At 43.2% G+C, this 18,477-nt stretch overlaps 1 protein-coding gene across 2 annotated transcripts; it reads left to right on the forward strand.

Moving 5' to 3' along the window:
- The first annotated feature begins 263 nt into the window (after positions 1–263).
- LOC115129668 (major facilitator superfamily domain-containing protein 6-A-like) lies at positions 264–15,494 on the forward strand. 2 transcript variants are annotated; one of them, XM_065018755.1, is made up of 11 exons: positions 264–510; positions 5,871–7,207; positions 7,329–7,399; positions 7,626–7,680; positions 7,817–8,139; positions 9,085–9,182; positions 13,419–13,580; positions 13,790–13,888; positions 14,071–14,150; positions 14,260–14,460; positions 14,659–14,947. In XM_065018755.1, exons 2-11 carry the CDS (start codon positions 5,873–5,875, stop codon positions 14,659–14,661), a joined length of 2,427 nt encoding a protein of 808 aa, XP_064874827.1. In that variant the 5' UTR covers positions 264–510; positions 5,871–5,872; the 3' UTR covers positions 14,662–14,947. The 2 variants fall into 2 exon arrangements, with proteins under 2 accessions (XP_064874827.1, XP_029516136.1); XM_029660276.2 differs by having other exon boundaries at positions 273–510; positions 14,899–15,494.
- Positions 15,495–18,477: the final 2,983 nt, after the last annotated feature.

An 18,477-nucleotide genomic window follows, 5' to 3' on the forward strand; every position in this document is an offset into this window, starting at 1 on the left:
TATATTCTATCTATTTCCTTTATTATGTAGGAAATATACATTTTATAGATGTTATAGATTTTAGAAGATGTTATAGATTTTAGAAACAATAACAATTGCACATATTGCCTTTAACAGTTCGTTATAAACATGCTCTTAAGCATTTACAGTAGTTGGTGTATGTTGAAGGGCAGCGGGACAATATTTGGGAGGTTGGTTTCACTTTAACAGATAGCACAGACGTCACACGAAACCCATCCTCTGGGCGTATCGAGTTCGGAGTTCCCATCTGAGCGAAATGGCCTGAACGAAGGTGTGGTTGTAGGTCGGAGTATTTGCATGAGTCTTAAAATATATTACTTACGGTGTATCGTTCATCTGTATCATGCATGCATAGGAAAACGACGAAATAAACTGTATTGTAGGAAATGCAGGAAGCGTTCGATTTACGACTGGGAGACAGAACTGCCACCGTCGAACCTGCGTAGTCATAGTTGAAAGAATAGGAATACGGACCGGTGACTTTGTCAGGTAAGCTTGATGAGAACACGGGCGTCCAAGCTCATATTTCTATGTTAAAGAGAAACTGCGCTAGTTTTGTAATTTTTATTGCGAATCTACAATATTTTGATGTAAGTGCTCTGTTTAGCACTGCTTAAAGTAAACGTTGTACTTTTTACGTCTTCAATTTGGTGTTGTGTTCATTATTTGACAGTGAAACATGCATTTAGTTCATACTACCGCATTGGACGGTGAAATGTATTTTCTCACCGGTTTCACCGGTTCTTCTGATATGACACCCACTCACGAACAACATGAGTTCTTAGGTTGTAACAATGTTACTATATTTCTTACACCCATTGTGCAACTTGTGGGTAGCCTTATCTTTATTGTAGCCATGCTTAACATATTCACTGTATAACATAGTGTTTCAATATGCTTTGTGTTGTAATCACTATATATAGTTAAGCAAATTTTACTATGCGTGTTGTTAACCAGCACATCAAGTACACGAAGTCAGTAAGAAACAAGTGGTTCCGTTTCCTGTGTAACATCAAAATGAGTAACATGAATATTGCTACACGTTCTCTTTTTTTCTACAACAAAGGCAGACTCCACCTAACTTTGGCATGTAGTCCATGTCTGCAATCATTTTGAATGTGAACTGAATGTTTGTTTGTCTCTCACTGTCTATTTACACACACACACAGTACCAGTCAAATGTTTGGATATACCTACTCATTCAAGGTTTTTCTTTATTTTTTACTGTGTTTTACATTGTAGAATAATAGTGAAGACATCAAAGCTATGAAATAACACATGGAATCATGTAGTAACCAAAATAGTGTTCAACAAATCAAAATATATTGGAGATTCGTCAAAGTAACCACTCTTTGCCTTGATGACAGCTTTGCACACTCTTGGCATTCTCTCAACCAGCTTCACCTGAAATGCTTTTCCGACAGTCTTGATGGAGTTCCCACGTGTTGAGCGCTTGTTGGCTGCTTTTCCTTCACTCTGCGATCCAACTCATCACAAACCATCTCAATTGGCTTGAGGTTGGGTGATTGTGGAGGCCAGGTCATCTGATGCAGCACTCCATCACTCTCCTTCTTGGTCAAATAGCCCTTACACAGCCTGAAGGTGTGTTGGGTCATTGTCCTGTTGAAAAACAAATGATAGTCCCAATAAGTGCAAACCAGATGGGATGGCATATTGCTGCAGAATGCTGTGGTAGCCATACTGGTTAAGTGTGCCTTGAATTCTAAATAAATAACCGACAGTGTCACCAGCAAAGTACCATCACACCTCCTCCTCCATGCTTCATGGTGGGAACCACACATGCGGAAATCATCCGTTCACCTATTCTGCGTCTCACAAAGACACGCCGGTTGGAACCAAAAATCTCAAATTTGGACCCATCAGATCAAAGGACAGATTTCCACCAGTCAAATGTCAATTGCTCATCCTTCTTGGCCCAAGCAAGTCTCTTCTTCTTATTGGTGTTCTTTAATCGTGGTTTCTTTGCAGCAGTTTGACCGTGAAGGCCTGATTGCACGCAGTCTCCTCTGAACAGTTGATGTTGAAATGTGTCTGTTACTTGAACTCTGTGAAGCATTTATTTGGCCTGCAATCTGAGGTGCAGCTAACTCTAATGAACTTATCCTCTGCAGCAGAGGTAACTCTGGGTCTTCCTTTCCTGTGGCAGTCCTCATGAGAGCCAGTTTCATCATAGCGCTTGATTGTTTTTGTGACAGCACTTGAAGAAATGTTCAAAGTTCTTGAAATGATTGACTGACCTTCATGTTTTAAAGTAATGATGGACTGTTGTTTCTCTTTGCTTATTTTAGCTGTTCTTGCCATAATATGGACTTAGTCCTATTTGGTAAAATACCATCTTCTCTATACCACATGTACCTTGTCACAACACAACTGATTGGCTCAAACGCATTAAGAAGGAAAGAAATTCCACAAATGAACTTTTAACAAGGCACAGCTGTTAACTGAAATGCATTCCAGGTGACTACCTCATGAAGCTGGTTGAGAGAATGCCAAGCGTGTGCAAAGCTGTCATCAAGGCAAAGGGTGGCTACTTTGAAGAATCTCAAATATAAAAATAAAAACATTTGTTACTCCATGATTCCATATGTGTAATTTCATAGTTTTGATGTCTTATTCTACAATGTAGAAAATAGTACAAAATAAAGAAAAACCCTGGAATGAGTGGGTGTGTCAACTTTTGACTGGTACTATATATTTGTTTTTACTTTCTTTTATTTACATTCAGTCTTTCAGTTGTATACAGTAGGTTTTTGGATGGCCCTACCTGTGAGTGGCTCAACTCTCACGCTGTCATCTCATTGCAACTCTGTGAAATCCTTAGCAGAGGTATTGTAGTACTTTGCCTGTCTCTCCTGACTTTCTTTGAACTTCTCTGCTGACCATTAATTTTGTCATTCCTGGTCTCAGCAGATTTTCAATCATTCGCACTATTGTCTTTGTACGTCTTTCCATCAGTGCCATTGCAGGGCCGCTGTCTGTTGCTTGTGACGGGGTATTTCTGTGATCTAGCATGACTAGGTATGGGTCAGCACCTGCTCTCTTTGCTTTTTCCATCAGTCGTTCGGCTGTTTTCCCTGCGGATTCCAATTTCCCATTACTTTGCGAGTATACTGGTGACAATGTTTAGTGTTTAAAGTCCCAGGCCTTGTTGAAACTTCGGAACTCGCCGGAAGAGTCCTGGGGGCCATTGTCTGAATATAGGATGTCAGGTATGCCGTACCGTGCAAAGTGTGTCTTTAGTTTTCAAATGACCGTTTCTGACTGTGTTTCCCCCAAATTTTCCACTTTCCAGAAGTTTGAGAGTTTTCAATCAACTGTGACCATGGAGTCTCTGTTGAACTCCAACAGGTCCATATTTTTCTCCCAGGGAAGCTTTGGTGCTTCGTGTGGTTTCAGCATCTCTTTCTGCTGCTTCACACCCCATGCAGTGCAGGTGCTACATTGTTCCATGTATGTTCTCAGCTGTGCATTCATGCCCGGTCAGTAGACACACTCGCAAGCTCTTCTCAGACATCCCTCGATTCCTAGGTGTGAGGAATGGATTCTTTGAGGGCAGCAAGCACAACGACTCGCTCACCTCTGAAGATAACTCCACTTTGCACACTCAACTCATCTTTGTTGTGAAAATACATTGCTCCTTCCAAGGGTACCTGTTCTTTCCCTTCTGGCCACCGCTGCAGGATCACATTCTTCAGTATCTGGAGCTTCAGTGGCTCTCTGGATGGCCTTTAGTCTCTCGCTTGACACAGGCAGGTAAGTGTATCATGTTGATTGATTCCACAGGGCCTCTGTTCTCCTGTTCTGTGAGGCACACCCTGCTTCGCACCACATGTTTTCCAGGAACCTATCTGAGACTGACCACCGGGGTCTGTGCAATGGTGTCAGCTGATTTTTCTTGAAAGCCAGCTCGAGTCCTTGTGTGTTAGGTGTCACAGCGGGCTTGCAGTGGTGTGGTGTGGCTGCAGAACTTGGATAGGTCGTTTACCATACCCAGGAGGCGCTGTACCCCCCCCCACCCCCTGCACATCTGTAGGCCGAGGCATCTGTCTGATGGCTGTCGCTTTTCCCGGGACCACTTTCAAACCCCTCTGATGTTAGCTGACCAATGTAGGGCACTTCCTTCAGCCTGAGCTGCAGTGTCTCTGGATTTTGTCATCGTCCCGAATTGCTGCTTCATCGTTGTCTCCTTTCCCCCATAATCAGGATGCCATCTGCAGTGATTTTTATTTATTTATTGACTCCTCGGCAGACCTTCCATTCCTTGTTTCAACTTCCTCTGAAAGATCTCTGGGGCTGAACTGATTCCGATTTGGCATGCGCAGCCACCTGTAGCGTGTCCCATGGCAGTCGAGAACGTGGTGAGATAGCTGGATTCCTCATCCAGTTCCACATGTCAGTTGTTGTTGTTGTTTTTTTCCTTCACAAACAAGAGAACATACGTGCTCTGTTCAGGTCTGGCACCACATCTTCAATAGTGGGAAGTGGGTAATGGCTCCACTTGAGCGCCTCGAAAGGTTTTGGATCGATACACACTCATGGTTTTCCAAATGGTTTATGCATTGCGATCAGGCTGACAATCCAATCTGTGACCCCCCCCCCCCCCCCAACTGCTTTTGGCATCCTTTTCTATAGACCACCAAGCTCCTCTCTGAGTGGTTTATATAGTGCTACTGGACAGGCTCCACTCGCTCGTCCACTCCCAGCTTCAGTTTGCCGGGTAAGCATCCCTCTCCATGGAATACATCAGTATACTCCTGTTTTCTTGACGGCCAGGATGCTGTGATGCTGCACAGTAAGCAACTCCATTGCCTGGATAGCCTTGCTGCCTACAATGGGGCCTGTGCACGTTGACTACGAACTCACCTCTGTAGCTTTTCTTATTGCGTGGATTGATCACCTTTTTTTCTTTTTTTTGCGTGCACTTCCCCAGTGGCGTCAGACTACTCTTGTTACACATCACCAATACCTGACTGCAGGGCTCTAGGTGACTGTCTTTTGTGAGGTTTGCAGGGATAACATTACAACTAGCACCACAATCTGACTGAAATCTATCTAAAAAATAATTTTGTTGACCAACATGGTTGCAAAGAGAGCAGCATTGCGGTCAGTTGTTTTTTATTCCTGTACCACGTTGATGCTCTCTGACTTTGGCCTGTGTGATGCAGAGAACATCCTCACTTCTCTCCAGATTCAGCTGACGCATTTCACATTGCCAGGACTGTTTCTCTTTGCTGGTCCCTGCACTTTTGACCCTCCAGCATGACAATGCCACCAGCCATACTGCTTGTTCTGTGCATGATTTCCTGCAAGACAGGAATGTCAGTGTTCTGCCATGGCCAGCGAAGAGCCCGGATCTCAATCCCATTGAGCACGTCTGGGATCTGTTGGATCGTAGGGTGAGGTCCAGGGCCATTCCCCTCAGAAATGTCCAGGAACTTGCAGGTGCCTTGGTGGAAGAGTGGGGTAACATCTCACAGCAAGAACTGGCAAATCTGGTGCAGTCCATGAGGAGGAGATGCACTGCAGTACCTAATGCAGCTGGTGGCCACACCAGATACTACCTTACTTTTGATTTTGACCCCCCCCTCCCCTCAGTTTATGTCTCAGTTGTTGAATCTTGTTTTGTTCATACAAATATTTACACATGTTAAGTTTGATGAAAATAAACACAGTTGACTGTAAGTTTCTGTTTCCTGTGTAACATCAATATGAATAACATCAATATTGCTACACACAGACTGTATGGTTATAGACTGTATGGTTATGATAATCAATGTAGCCTATTGTATAGGTTACAGTAAACATGAATCTAACTTCCTGTCTTCCAGAGATGGCCGCAGACGACAAAGTGGTCATCCTTTCGGATGATGAAGAAAATCAAAAGTACGTCCTGGACGAACCCTTCAACACTCTTTCCCTGGAGCTTCAGACTGACCGAGAGCCAGCCTCCACTCCAGTGTCTGCTGCAGCATCAGACACACAGTCTGCTCCAGAGACACCCATGGCCTTACCACTGAAAGACCTAGGCTGCTTTGAGAGGATGTCCCTAAGAGTCAACTCCCAGCTCCTCATCTCCAAGATCTTCTACTTCTTCTTCTATGCAGCATACGGATCCCTGCACCCACTCCTAGCCGTCTACTACAAGCAGCTCGGGATGTCGCCAAGCCGTAGTGGACTGTTGGTTGGGATCCGGTACTTTATAGAGTTCTGCAGTGCGCCATTCTGGGGAGTGGTGGCCGATCGTTTTAAGAAAGGGAAGCCATTGTTGCTGTTCTCTGTGCTGTGTTGGTTGGTGTTCAACTGTGGCATCGGCTTTGTCAAACCAGCTGACATGATCTGTAAGGAGAAGGTGGACATCCCCACTGTGGCCCCACCAATACTGCCCATGACTACTATGACCCCAATTAACGGCTCGCTACCAGACGCATCCACCAATCGTACGAGAAGTCGCCGGGATTTGTTTCAAAGTTACTTTCCTAGCTTCCCTTTTGTTTTGAATGGCCTTGATTCTGGCTATAGCGTACGCCGCCGGCATAGGAGAGGTGCTGATAGCAATACCACTCAATCCACTGGGGTGCCTTACGAGCAGAGCAATGCTACTACTACAGCTACGACAACAGCCACTCACACCCCCACCGGCGCCCAACCCAGAGTGGTGCCTAATGAGCAAGCCAATACCACTCAGCTTTTACCGAATACCACAAATATGCCACTGACCACTAAAACCCCCACCCATACACCTACCCATGCCCCCACCACCACCAATTCCACATTGATGCCTCACGAGCAGGGCAATACCACTCAAGTGACTCCAAATACTACAACAACCCCTATGGCAACCACTACCACCACCCCTGCCCCCACCCAACCTAAAGAGTACATCATTGAGTACAACGAAGATCAGGTCGAGAGCATTTTTCTCCTGATCCTCTTGGTCATCATCGTGGGGGAGTTTTTCAGCGCGCCGGCGGTCACCATTGTAGACACAGTGACGTTACAGTACCTGGGGAAGCACCGGGACCGTTACGGCCTGCAGAGAATGTGGGGGTCCCTTGGCTGGGGTGTGACCATGCTGCTAGTGGGTATCTGGATAGACCACACCCACATTACGCTGCTCATCGACGGCGTGGTCGGCTGTATCCTGCCCGAGTACAAGAACTACCAGGTAATGTATGACATTGAAAATGTGACGAATAATAAGCAATGGGTCATTAAGGGCAACATAGTTGATACGTAAATAAAAAATGTAGTTAATGTGTTCATTTCTTCACTCGTTCCTTCCCCAGGTGGCCTTCATAGTGTTTGGAGTGATGATGGGTCTGGCCCTGGTGGTAGCAACACAATTCTACTTCGACAGGTAATAGGGGCGGATCCAATTTAAACTGTTTGAAACCCTACCTTTTTTTTTAGCTTTTTTTTTAAATCAATGATTTTATTGTTATTTTAGACTTTGTTTGATGTTCTTTTTATTCATCTATTTTATAGAATTGCTGTTTGTTTTTAATATCTTCTATTTGATTTATTTTACTGTAAAGTGTGTGGTGATTTTTAAATGTCTTTTGAAATGAAGTTTGATTTGATAGTGGGGACTACAGACAGGAGTTGCCTCAGAGGGCCCAGGAGGTAGAGATACCACAGGTAAATCTACTGGAAAATGAAAACTCACACTAACACTAAGTGGAAATAGTCTTTCTAATTTCTTTAACCGAAGCATATACTGCTTTAAATAGAATTTTTTTATTTTATTCATTTTACACCATTATTTTGCACACAGGTAGATGGGAACGTGGCATCTCCAGAGGAGAGCTCCACCTCGGATCAGACCCCCATCACCCCAGGGTCCACCACCACCGAACAGCCGTTCTATTACAGTGACCTCCTCAGGCTGCTGTGTAGTGTTCAGTACAGCACGGTGCTGTTCGTCGCCTGGTTCATGGGCTTCGGTTACGGCTTTGTGTTCACCTTCCTGTATTGGCATCTAGAGGACCTGAAGGGGACCACCACGCTGTTTGGTGTGTGTTCGGTTCTGAGTCATGTGTCGGAGCTGGCTGCTTACTTCACCAGTCATAAGTTTATCGAGCTGGTGGGACACATCAGGTAAGGATGGGGTTGTTGGTGTTCCATGTTTTTGGGAGGGTGGTGGAGGAAGGGATATCACATTATCCATCTCTTTTAACCAAATATTTGACCAAAAACAGCAGCAGCAACAACAACAACCAAAAGCGCACAGTATTTTCTGAAACTGAGGATTTCCACATTTGCTATCTCGTTTCACCTTGACTAGACATGCGGCATATAAACGATCGTGTTCGTTTAGAGTGCCTCTTGCTTGAACGTCACACAGGCCTTGTGCGTATACTATAGTCAGACAGACTGACCTAGCACAGAGCAGGGACATTTGAGAGTGTGGTGTTATGTTTAAGGAGAGAGGCCCATCCATCTGGCAGCTCTGTGCGACCTATGTCATTTTGACGCACCATTTTAAAGCGTTCTTCTCTAACATCGTGGGTGGTTATAACCCCGCAAGTCATACAGTTACCTATTAGTGCAAAGGTCTCAAGAAGAATTTTTGTGCTTTTTGCCTCACCAGTTCAATGGGCACTGTGCACAAAGAGTAATACTAACTATACCTAGTAGGGCATCTCTTTAAACCAGGGGTTGGGCAACTCCAGTCCTCAAGGGCCTGATTTGGTGTCACACTTTTTCTCCATCCCTAGCAAACAGCTAATTTAATCCAGTTGCATTCTTAACTGAAGATCGTGATTATTTGAGTCAGGTGTGTTAGTTGGGGCAACACTGTGACGCCAATCAGGCCCTCGAGGACTGGAATTGTCCACCCCCGTTTAAACCTTGGATGAGTGTTCTGCGATGGGATCCAAATTAACGCAACAAAAGACGCTCCAAGTCTGAAAAGCCTATACATTCCATACATCACCCTATTTGATCTGTTTTTCTTCTTCTTAATAACTTTTGCTCGGAGTACCTAACCTCTGAAAATCTCATCACTAATTTCTTTCTTTCCTCCCTGTTTTCCTAACTTAGGGTCTTGTACATTGGCTTGGCATGTAACACAGCACGCTACCTGTACATTTCTTACTTGGAGAATGCATGGATAGTTCTGCCTATGGAGGTCTTGCAAGGTAAGAGAGAGCAGGTCCGACATTGACATTACTTCCTGTTGACGTCTGACTGAGGAAAGGTTCAAATTTGAGTCTGTAGTTAAGGGCTGTATTATTGAACCTCAGTAAAGTACATCTTAGGACAGGAATCTCTGTTATTTCAAGCAATCACTGCCTTATAAAACACTTTTTAATGTTAATATAGGAATGTTAATATGGATTTTAATTGAAAAGACCGTTACAGTATCACATCAAAAACTGTCATATTAAAAGACAGTATCAACAAAAGGAAATTCAATAAGGATATCCTGGTAATGTCATATGACTCGTGAACAGGCACCATGTTACCCCTGTTTGTCTATCTGTGGTTACAGATGAGAGATTATTTAAGAGCAGGTTGGATGGGTCTTGTCAAACACTGGAAAGGAGAATATATTGTTCCACTCCCTCTTTCAGACACCTTGGGTACACAATAACCAATAGGATAGAGGTAGGCAACTAGATCCAGAGGGGGACGAATTTTGTTGAAGAGAATGGTCGGGACCCAGAGAATAATTATAATAATTTGTACACTGCAAATTGACCATAACTAAGTCCATAAAGAGATTGTATTTTGAGACGCAATCAGGTATTAGATTTTTTGGGATGTGGGAACACTTGGGAACAGACTTACTAAATTAAACACATTTTTAGTTGAATTCCTGGTGATTTTACACTTCTGGGGTTGTTTTTCGTGGTTCAGGCTAGGCCCCTTAGTTCCAGTGAAGGGAATTCTTAACGCTACAACAGGCTACAAACATTCTAGATGATTCTGTGCTTCCAACTTTGTGGCAACAGTTTGGGAAAGGCGCTTTCCTGTTTCAGCATGACAATGCCCCCGTGCACAAAGCGATGTCCATACAGAAATGGTTTGTCGAGAGCGGTCTGGAAGAATTTGACTGGCCTGCACCGAGCCCTGACCTCAACCCCATCGAACACCTCTGGGATGAATTGGAACGCCGACTGCAAGCCAGGCCTAATCTTCCAACATGCCTGACCTCAGTAATGCTTTTGTTGCTGAATGGATATAAGTACCCGCAGCAATGTTCCACCATCTAGAGGAAAGCCTTCCCAGAAGAGTGGCGGCTGTTATAACGACAAAGGGGAACCAACTCCATATTAATGCCCATGATTTTTGAATGAGATGTTTGACGAGCAGGTGTCCACATACTTTTGGTCAGGTAGTGTATATAATGATTATTTGTAAAAAAATAAAAATAAAAAAAATACTAAAAGCGTTGGGGGGTCCAAAAGAAAAAGTCTGTTGCCGACCCCAGCTCTAGGACAGGGGTCGACTTATAAAGGGAATGTACTCATCCATGATTCTTGCAAGGAATTTAACTATGGAGTTCTGTTTTGAATGGTGGTGGATAAAATGTCCTATAGGCCTACGCCTCATGACAATTTTTCTAGTAATAATTGATAATACGCTCAATAAGTAAGAATAAGCTTGTTATTACTGGTCATAAGTGATAGGCACTGTTTGCTTTGGTGTTATAGCTTCTTCCTGAGCTTTGTGTCTTAGAAGTGTTTTGCAACCCCAGCCCACAAAGCAAAGTAAGATGACCATCCCATTACTTCAGCATAAGGATGTGTGTGTATATACAGTTGAAGTTGGAAGTTTACATACACCTTATCCAAATACATTTAAACTCAGTTTTTCACAATTCCTGACATTTAATCCTCGTAAACATTCCCTGTCTTAGGTCAGTTAGGATCACCTCTTTTATTTTAAGAATGAGAACTGTCAGAATAATAGTAAATAATTGTTTATTTCAGCTTGTATGTCTTTCATCACATTCCCAGTGGGTCAGAAGTGTACATGCACTCAATTAGTATGTGGTAGCATTGCCTTAAACAATTTAAACTTGGGTCCAACATTTTGGGTAGCCTTCCACAAGCTTCCCACAATAAGTTGTGTGAATTTTGGCCCATTCCTCCTGACAAAGCTGGTGTAACTGAGTCAGGTTTGTAGGCCTCCTTGCTCGCACATGCTTTTTCAGTTCTACCCACACATTTTCTATAGGATTGAGGTCTTTTTGTGATGGCCACTCCAATTACTTGACTTTGTTGTCCTTAAGCCATTTTTCCACAACTTTGGAAGTATGCTTGGGGTTATTGTCCATTTGGAAGACTCATTTGCGACCAAGCTTTAACATCCTGACTGATGTCTTGAGATGTTTCTTCAATATATCCACATAATTTTCATCCCTCATGATGCCATCTATTTTGTGAAGTGCACCATTCCCTCCTGCAGCAAAGCACCTCCACAACACGATGCTGCCAAACCCGTGCTTCACGGTTGGGATGGTGTACTTCGGCTTGCAAACCTCCCCCTTTTTCCTCCAAATATAACAATGGTCATTATGGCCAAACAGTTCCATTTTTGTTTCATTAGACCAGAGGACATTTCTCCAAAAAGTACAATCTTTGTACCGTAGTCTGGCTTTTTTTATGGCGGTTTTGGAGCAGTGGCTTCTTCCTTGCTGAGCGGCCTTTCAGGTTATATAGATACCTTTGTACCTTGTACAAACAAGGGCACTGCGTTCATCCACCTCTGGCCTGCTCGCCTCCCTACCACTGAGGAAGTACAGTTCCCGCGCAGCCCAGTCAAAACTGTTCGCTGCTCTGGCCCACCAATGGTGGAACAAACTCCCTCACAACGCCAGGACAGCGGAGTCAATCACCACCTTCCGGAGACACCTGAAACCCCACCTCTTTCAGGAATACCTAGGATAGGATAAAGTAATCCTTCTCACCTCCCCCTTAAAAGATTTAGATGCACTATTGTAAAGTGGCTGTTCCACTGGATGTCTTAAGGTGAACGCACCAATTTGTAAGTCGCTCTGGATAAGAGCGTCTGCTAAATGACTTAAATGTAATGTAAATGTACCTGTTTTCTCTAGCATCTTCTCAAGGTCCTTTGCTGTTGTTCTGGGATTGATTTGCACTTTTCGCACCAAAGTACGTTCATCTCTAGGAAACGGAGCGCGTCTCCTTCCTGGGCTGCATGGTCCCATGGTGTTTATACTTGCATACTATTGTTTGTACAGATGAACGTGGTACCTTCAGGCATTTTGGAAATTGCTCCCAAGGATGAACCAGACTTGTGGAGGTCTATACTTTTTTTCTGAGGTCTTGGCTGATTTCTTTTGATTTTCCCATGATGTCAAGCAAAGAGGCACTGAGTTTGTAGGTAGGCCTTGAAATACATCCACAGGTACACCTCCAATTGACTCAAATTATAGCCAGTCAGAAGCTTATAAAGCCATGACATAATTTTCTGGAATTTTCCAAGCTGTTTAAAGGCACAGTCAACTTAGTGTATGTCAACTTCCCAACCGACTGGAATTGTGATACAGTGAATTATACGTGAAATAATCTGTCTGTAAACACTTGTTGGAAAAATGACTTATCATACACACAGTAGATGTCCCAACCAACTTGCCAAAACCTATAGTTTTGTTAACAAGAAATTTGTGGAGTGGTTGAAAAACGATTTTTAATGACTCCAACCTAAGTGTATGTAAACTTCCAACTTCAACTGTATCCATCTGACGTTTTGAATCTGTGGTCACGGAATGAGAAGTCCGTCTGCCTGACGGATGATGAATGGATGTGTAGGTGTCAACACTTCCTTATCCATAGGACCTAAATAAATTTGAGGTGAGGTTTCCTGTTAGATTGTTTTTCCAATTTGTGCTAATACTACAAGACGGACTGCTTTTTCTTCTTCTGTATGTCATTATTTCAGTACTAATGTAAAACATTTTACATTTAGCAGACATTCTTATGGAGAGCGACTTACAGGAGCAATTAGGGTTGAGTGCCTTGCTCAAGGGCACATCAACCGATTTTTCACTTTGTCGGCTCGGGGATTCAAACCAGCGACCTTTCGGTTACTGGCCCAACACTCTTAACTGCTAGGCTACCTGCCGCCCCTTCTTTGAAGAAGCATTTTTATCCTATAAGCTGTAATGTTTAACACCTCCATCAATGTTTGTCCTCTGGCATCATTGACATTTTAGTCATTTAGCAGACGCTCTTATCCAGAGTGACTTGGTCGTGAGTGCATACATTTTTGTACTGTTCCCCCATGGGAATCAAACCTACAACCCTGGCTTTACAAGCGCCATGCTCTACCAACTGAGCCACACACAGTATTTCACTTTTCTAACCTTGTTGTTTTGTCTTTCTGTCTGTCTCTTTGTACTGTAGGTGTGACCCATGCGTCGGTTTGGGCAGCCTGTATCTCCTACCTGAGTGCCGCGGTGCCCCCAGCTCTGAGGACCTCTGCCCAGGGTATCCTCCAGGGTCTACACCTGGGGCTGGGACGGGGCTGTGGGGCCATGGTGGGGGGAGTCTTCGTCAACTATTTTGGTACGGATGCGACAACAACGGCCCCTTTTGACAGTCCCATTTGAGTAGTGAAATTTAGCAACTCCTGAGAACCAATGAGTTATGGTTTATTACATATTTATAAACTACACATCCACTAATAAACCATTCATAACCCTATTAAATGACACCTTAGGTGTTAGCATTTATGTTTTTTTGTGTATCTGTAAAGTGCATCTTTCTTTTTCCAGGAGCTGCAGAGACGTTCAGAGGGATTGGAATGGCTTCCCTGGTTATACTCCTCATCTTTTCCTTCATTCAATGTCTGACTGGACAGAACGAGGAAAAGGGTGAGGGAGGGGAGAGAACCTCAGTTCATATTTTATTTTACAGACCCTGTTCTGTATAGAATGGTTTAATGGATTGCTTCATATATTGCACTAAAACTAAAATATTTATACAACTGCAAACCACCCTTATTTTTCACAGTGTACCATACAATAATAACCTAAATTTGTATTCCCCTCAATAGAGGACAGGATGCTAGCAGAGAACATTCCGGTTCCATCTAGTCCAGTTCCCATCGCTACCATAGACTTGATGCAGAGCCAGGTCAGAACTCTCCAAGTTGTTGTACTCATATGCTGCTTCTTTGAGCAAACCAATTTCCCATTGTGGGACAATGATGTGTACTACTACTAATTACTACTACAACTACCAGGTTGGTGTGATTGTGCCCCGCCCTGACCCTAGACCCCCGGCTAAGAAGACCAAGCACCAGGAGGAGCAGGAGGATGTTAACAGACCGGCCTGGGTGCTGAGTGGATCCCCCTGGGTCACCATAGCCTTCGCTGTCTGCCAGATCAGAGAGATGTACTGCATGGCCAAGAGTAGTCTACCCTCGGAGACACAGCCACTGCAGGTAGGATGATGGACGATAGTCCTTTTTTCTTTTTTTAAAGACGTATCAAATCTCAATGAGAACTCTTGTCCTCGGATGTGCGACTCGAAAGTTTTTAAGAATTTCAAGCCAGTTCATGTTGTTTTTTTAATAACTTTAAAAAATATATTTTATTTCAATGGGATTTATTTTTCTGTTTTTATATCGTATGGTTAACAGTGACTATGTGAACGATTTCCCCCCCCACGCCTTCATGTGAACTAAAGAAAGGTGAGACTGTGTGCGCACTGTAGAGGTGAATCCGACACTGTCTTTGTGACGTGCTGTGGTGAATGTGGTCAAATGTCCTATGTGCCTGTGTTTGGTTTAGTGCATGGTTTGGTTCTATCTTTAGTGTATCCAAAACATTTTGTCACGATGGATCAGCCAATGATGTTCTATTATCTTGTCTGTTGCCAGGAGCAAAATGATCAGACCTCTTCTGAATACCAGGCAGTGGAGACTGAACACAGCACAGAACAACAGGAGTCGCCACACCACCATAACGGTTCCCCAAGCAGTGTATCTAGCAAGGCCCACCCCGCAGAGCACCCCGAATCCCAGCCCTCTCCCCTACCAGACCAGGGGAACTCTGTGGCGCACCCTGCCTTTTTACCTGGTAATTTTGAGGCTTCACATCAACTGTCTAGTACAAACCCTTTCCGGCAGTAGATTAAAGGCTTGAGTTGAGTTTAGAGACGGAGCAGGTACTTACATTGTCGCGGGTCTCCTTTTGGTTCCTGCGACATGTACAGCAGGGAAGAGGTACTCCACATCGATGACTGTGCTCTAAAAAAAGTACAGAATGATTGCTTTCTGTGCGGGTGTCATCTGACATGGTGTAAATAGAATTTGATCTCGAAAGGGTCCAAAGGGATTGTTGCCTTCTAGAATGCAATGTATTTATTTCCTCTGTGTCTTCCTGCACGAGCTTCTGACAATCATGTTATTATTTTGACTCTTGGGATGAAATGATATGTGTATATACAATAAAAATGTATTTTGTAGATAAATCATTTAACTTTCACTGTTTTTTTTCTTCTGGTGTCTCAATTATATTTTTGCTGTCTGTATTCCGGCATGTTTTTAAAAGCCCAAGAGTCGACACTTGGTGGCAGTAGTGTACCGTGTTGAAGTAATAACCCTAAGCGTGCGTGTTGTGTGAAGGTTGAGGTCAGGGTGTGCTTGCTGTTGCTGCTGATGGGAGTGTGTGGGAGGACAGTAATGGTGTTTTCTTCAGAAAATACACCACAATACCATCTGCAACATCCCTTGTCTCGGCAGAAAATACACCACAATACCATCTGCATCATCTCTTGTCTCGGCAGAAAATATAAGCTAATATTGATGTTGGAAAAGAGATGGAATTAATTGGACTTATTGTTTTCCCCCAAATCGTCTTTGTTTTGAACACAGAAATGAATGTAATTCATTATCATGATTAGTGTACTCTAAATAGTTATTACACTACAACAGTCTCAAGAGACAACACTGACCGTGGCAGCTGTCTTATCCAATATGGTTAAGCATGTTGTCTACATCTAAGGAATTAATCATTTGTACATTTTACCTTAAGATTTCTCCATCAGCTGCACTCCATGAATCAGTTCATTTGAAGGTACCCCATGAATCAGTTCATTTGAAGGTACCCCATGAATCAGTTCATTTGAAGGTACCCCATGAATCAGTTCATTTGAAGGTACCCCATGAATCAGTTCATTTGAAGGTACCCCATGAATCAGTTCATTTGAAGGTACCCCATGAATCAGTTCATTTGAAGGTACCCCATGAATCAGTTCATTTGAAGGTACCCCATGAATCAGTTCATTTGAAGGTACCCCATGAATCAGTTCATTTGAAGGTACCCCATGAATCAGTTCATTTGAAGGTACCCCATGAATCAGTTCATTTGAAGGTACCCCATGAATCAGTTCATTTGAAGGTACCCCATGAATCAGTTCATTTGAAGGTACCCCATGAATCAGTTCATTTGAAGGTACCCCATGAATCAGTTCATTTGAAGGTACCCCATGAAGTTCATTTGAAGGTACCCCATGAATCAGTTCATTTGAAGGTACCCCATGAATCAGTTCATTTGAAGGTACCCCATGAATCAGTTCATTTGAAGGTACCCCATGAATCAGTTCATTTGAAGGTACCCCATGAATCAGTTCATTTGAAGGTACCCCCATGAATCAGTTCATTTGAAGGTACCCCATGAATCAGTTCATTGGAAGGTACCCCATGAATCAGTTCATTGGAAGGTACCCCATGAATCAGTTCATTTGAAGGTACCCCATGAATCAGTTCATTTGAAGGTACCCCATGAATCAGTTCATTTGAAGGTACCCCATGAATCAGTTCATTTGAAGGTACCCCATGAATCAGTTCATTTGAAGGTACCCCATGAATCAGTTCATTTGAAGGTACCCCATGAATCAGTTCATTTGAAGGTACCCCATGAATCAGTTCATTTGAAGGTACCCCATGAATCAGTTCATTTGAAGGTACCCCATGAATCAGTTCATTTGAAGGTACCCCGTGAATCAGTTCATTTGAAGGTACCCCGTGAATCAGTTCATTTGAAGGTACCCCGTGAATCAGTTCATTTGAAGGTACCCCGTGAATCAGTTCATTTGAAGGTACCCCGTGAATCAGTTCATTTGAAGGTACCCCGTGAATCAGTTCATTTGAAGGTACCCCGTGAATCAGTTCATTTGAAGGTACCCCGTGAATCAGTTCATTTGAAGGTACCCCGTGAATCAGTTCATTTGAAGGTACCCCATGAATCAGTTCATTTGAAGGTACCCCATGAATCAGTTCATTTGAAGGTACCCCATGAATCAGTTCATTTGAAGGTACCCCATGAATCAGTTCATTTGAAGGTACCCCATGAATCAGTTCATTTGAAGGTACCCCATGAATCAGTTCATTTGAAGGTACCCCATGAATCAGTTCATTTGAAGGTACCCCATGAATCAGTTCATTTGAAGGTACCCCATGAATCAGTTCATTTGAAGGTACCCCATGAATCAGTTCATTTGAAAATCTAATAAAAAAATGATGATATTCTCATGTACTTTAACGATCTTATTGAGGCGAGCACCAGTATAATATTTGTTTACTCTTGACCACACAGACTCGCACATACATTAGTCCGCTGCAATGCCTTGTGGGTACGTATGGCTTTGCTGAAAGTGTTGAGTCATGGAATGGTCCTATTTATGCCTGTGGTGTGTGGACACTCCAACATGCTAGGACGTGATAGGACCAAACAGCTGCCATGTTCAGTAGGGCATCATGTTGCAGCATCCTTTATTTACACAGTACACTGATAAAGCTGCACTGATGAAATAGCTACACAATAGTCATGCTGATCATTGGAATGATAGGTGTGATATGGTGTAGGCCTCGGCGAGCTTTGAAAAACACTCCAGGATAGTACAACATGTGCTATAGCGGAGAGGCAGTGAATTGATCATTGGAATGTTCCGACTGTGTTGGTTTCTCTCTGGCTGTACCATCAATGCCCTCTCCCTCCGCAGAAGCTACACTGCCTTTCCAATCCAAACTGCCTCAACTCCTAGCCTTCCATCCGACGCCAAATAGAGATTCAATATCCATCTCTACCATCAATTTTAAATGTGTTTGTTTCCTTTTGCTTTTTATTATGCGTTTTGAGATTATTTTATTTAACGAAAAGCGCTGTGCAAGTCAAATGTTTATTTGTATTATGTGTTTTGTGTATATTGTAGGCCTAGGACCTTTTGACAACATCTAGTAAATTTAAAATGCCTGTTTTTTGATTTCCAAAGCAACTGATGCAGTTCTACACATGAGCGCTCATACAGTCACCAGGGTTAAGATGGTGGAAAATTTTTAAAACAGATTGAAAGCGATAGTCTAGGCCTACTAGCTGAATGTGTCAAATTAGAGCACAGATCGCTGCTCTCCGTTGTGAACAGTTTTGCTACGGTGTCTGTGTGCCCTACTAAGCAT

This window comes from Oncorhynchus nerka, linkage group LG5 (assembly GCF_034236695.1).
Source record: "Oncorhynchus nerka isolate Pitt River linkage group LG5, Oner_Uvic_2.0, whole genome shotgun sequence".
NCBI lineage: Eukaryota > Metazoa > Chordata > Actinopteri > Salmoniformes > Salmonidae > Oncorhynchus > Oncorhynchus nerka.

Bases quoted from the DNA above. Each gene is read 5' to 3' on its own strand.
- LOC115129668 (XM_029660276.2), top strand. From the start codon at position 5,873: ATGGCCGCAGACGACAAAGTGGTCATCCTTTCGGATGATGAAGAAAAT. The intron at 9,183-13,418 runs GTAAGAGAGAGC...TTTGTACTGTAG, and splicing joins GCCTATGGAGGTCTTGCAAG to GTGTGACCCATGCGTCGGTT. The intron at 13,581-13,789 runs GTACGGATGCGA...TTCTTTTTCCAG, and splicing joins AGTCTTCGTCAACTATTTTG to GAGCTGCAGAGACGTTCAGA.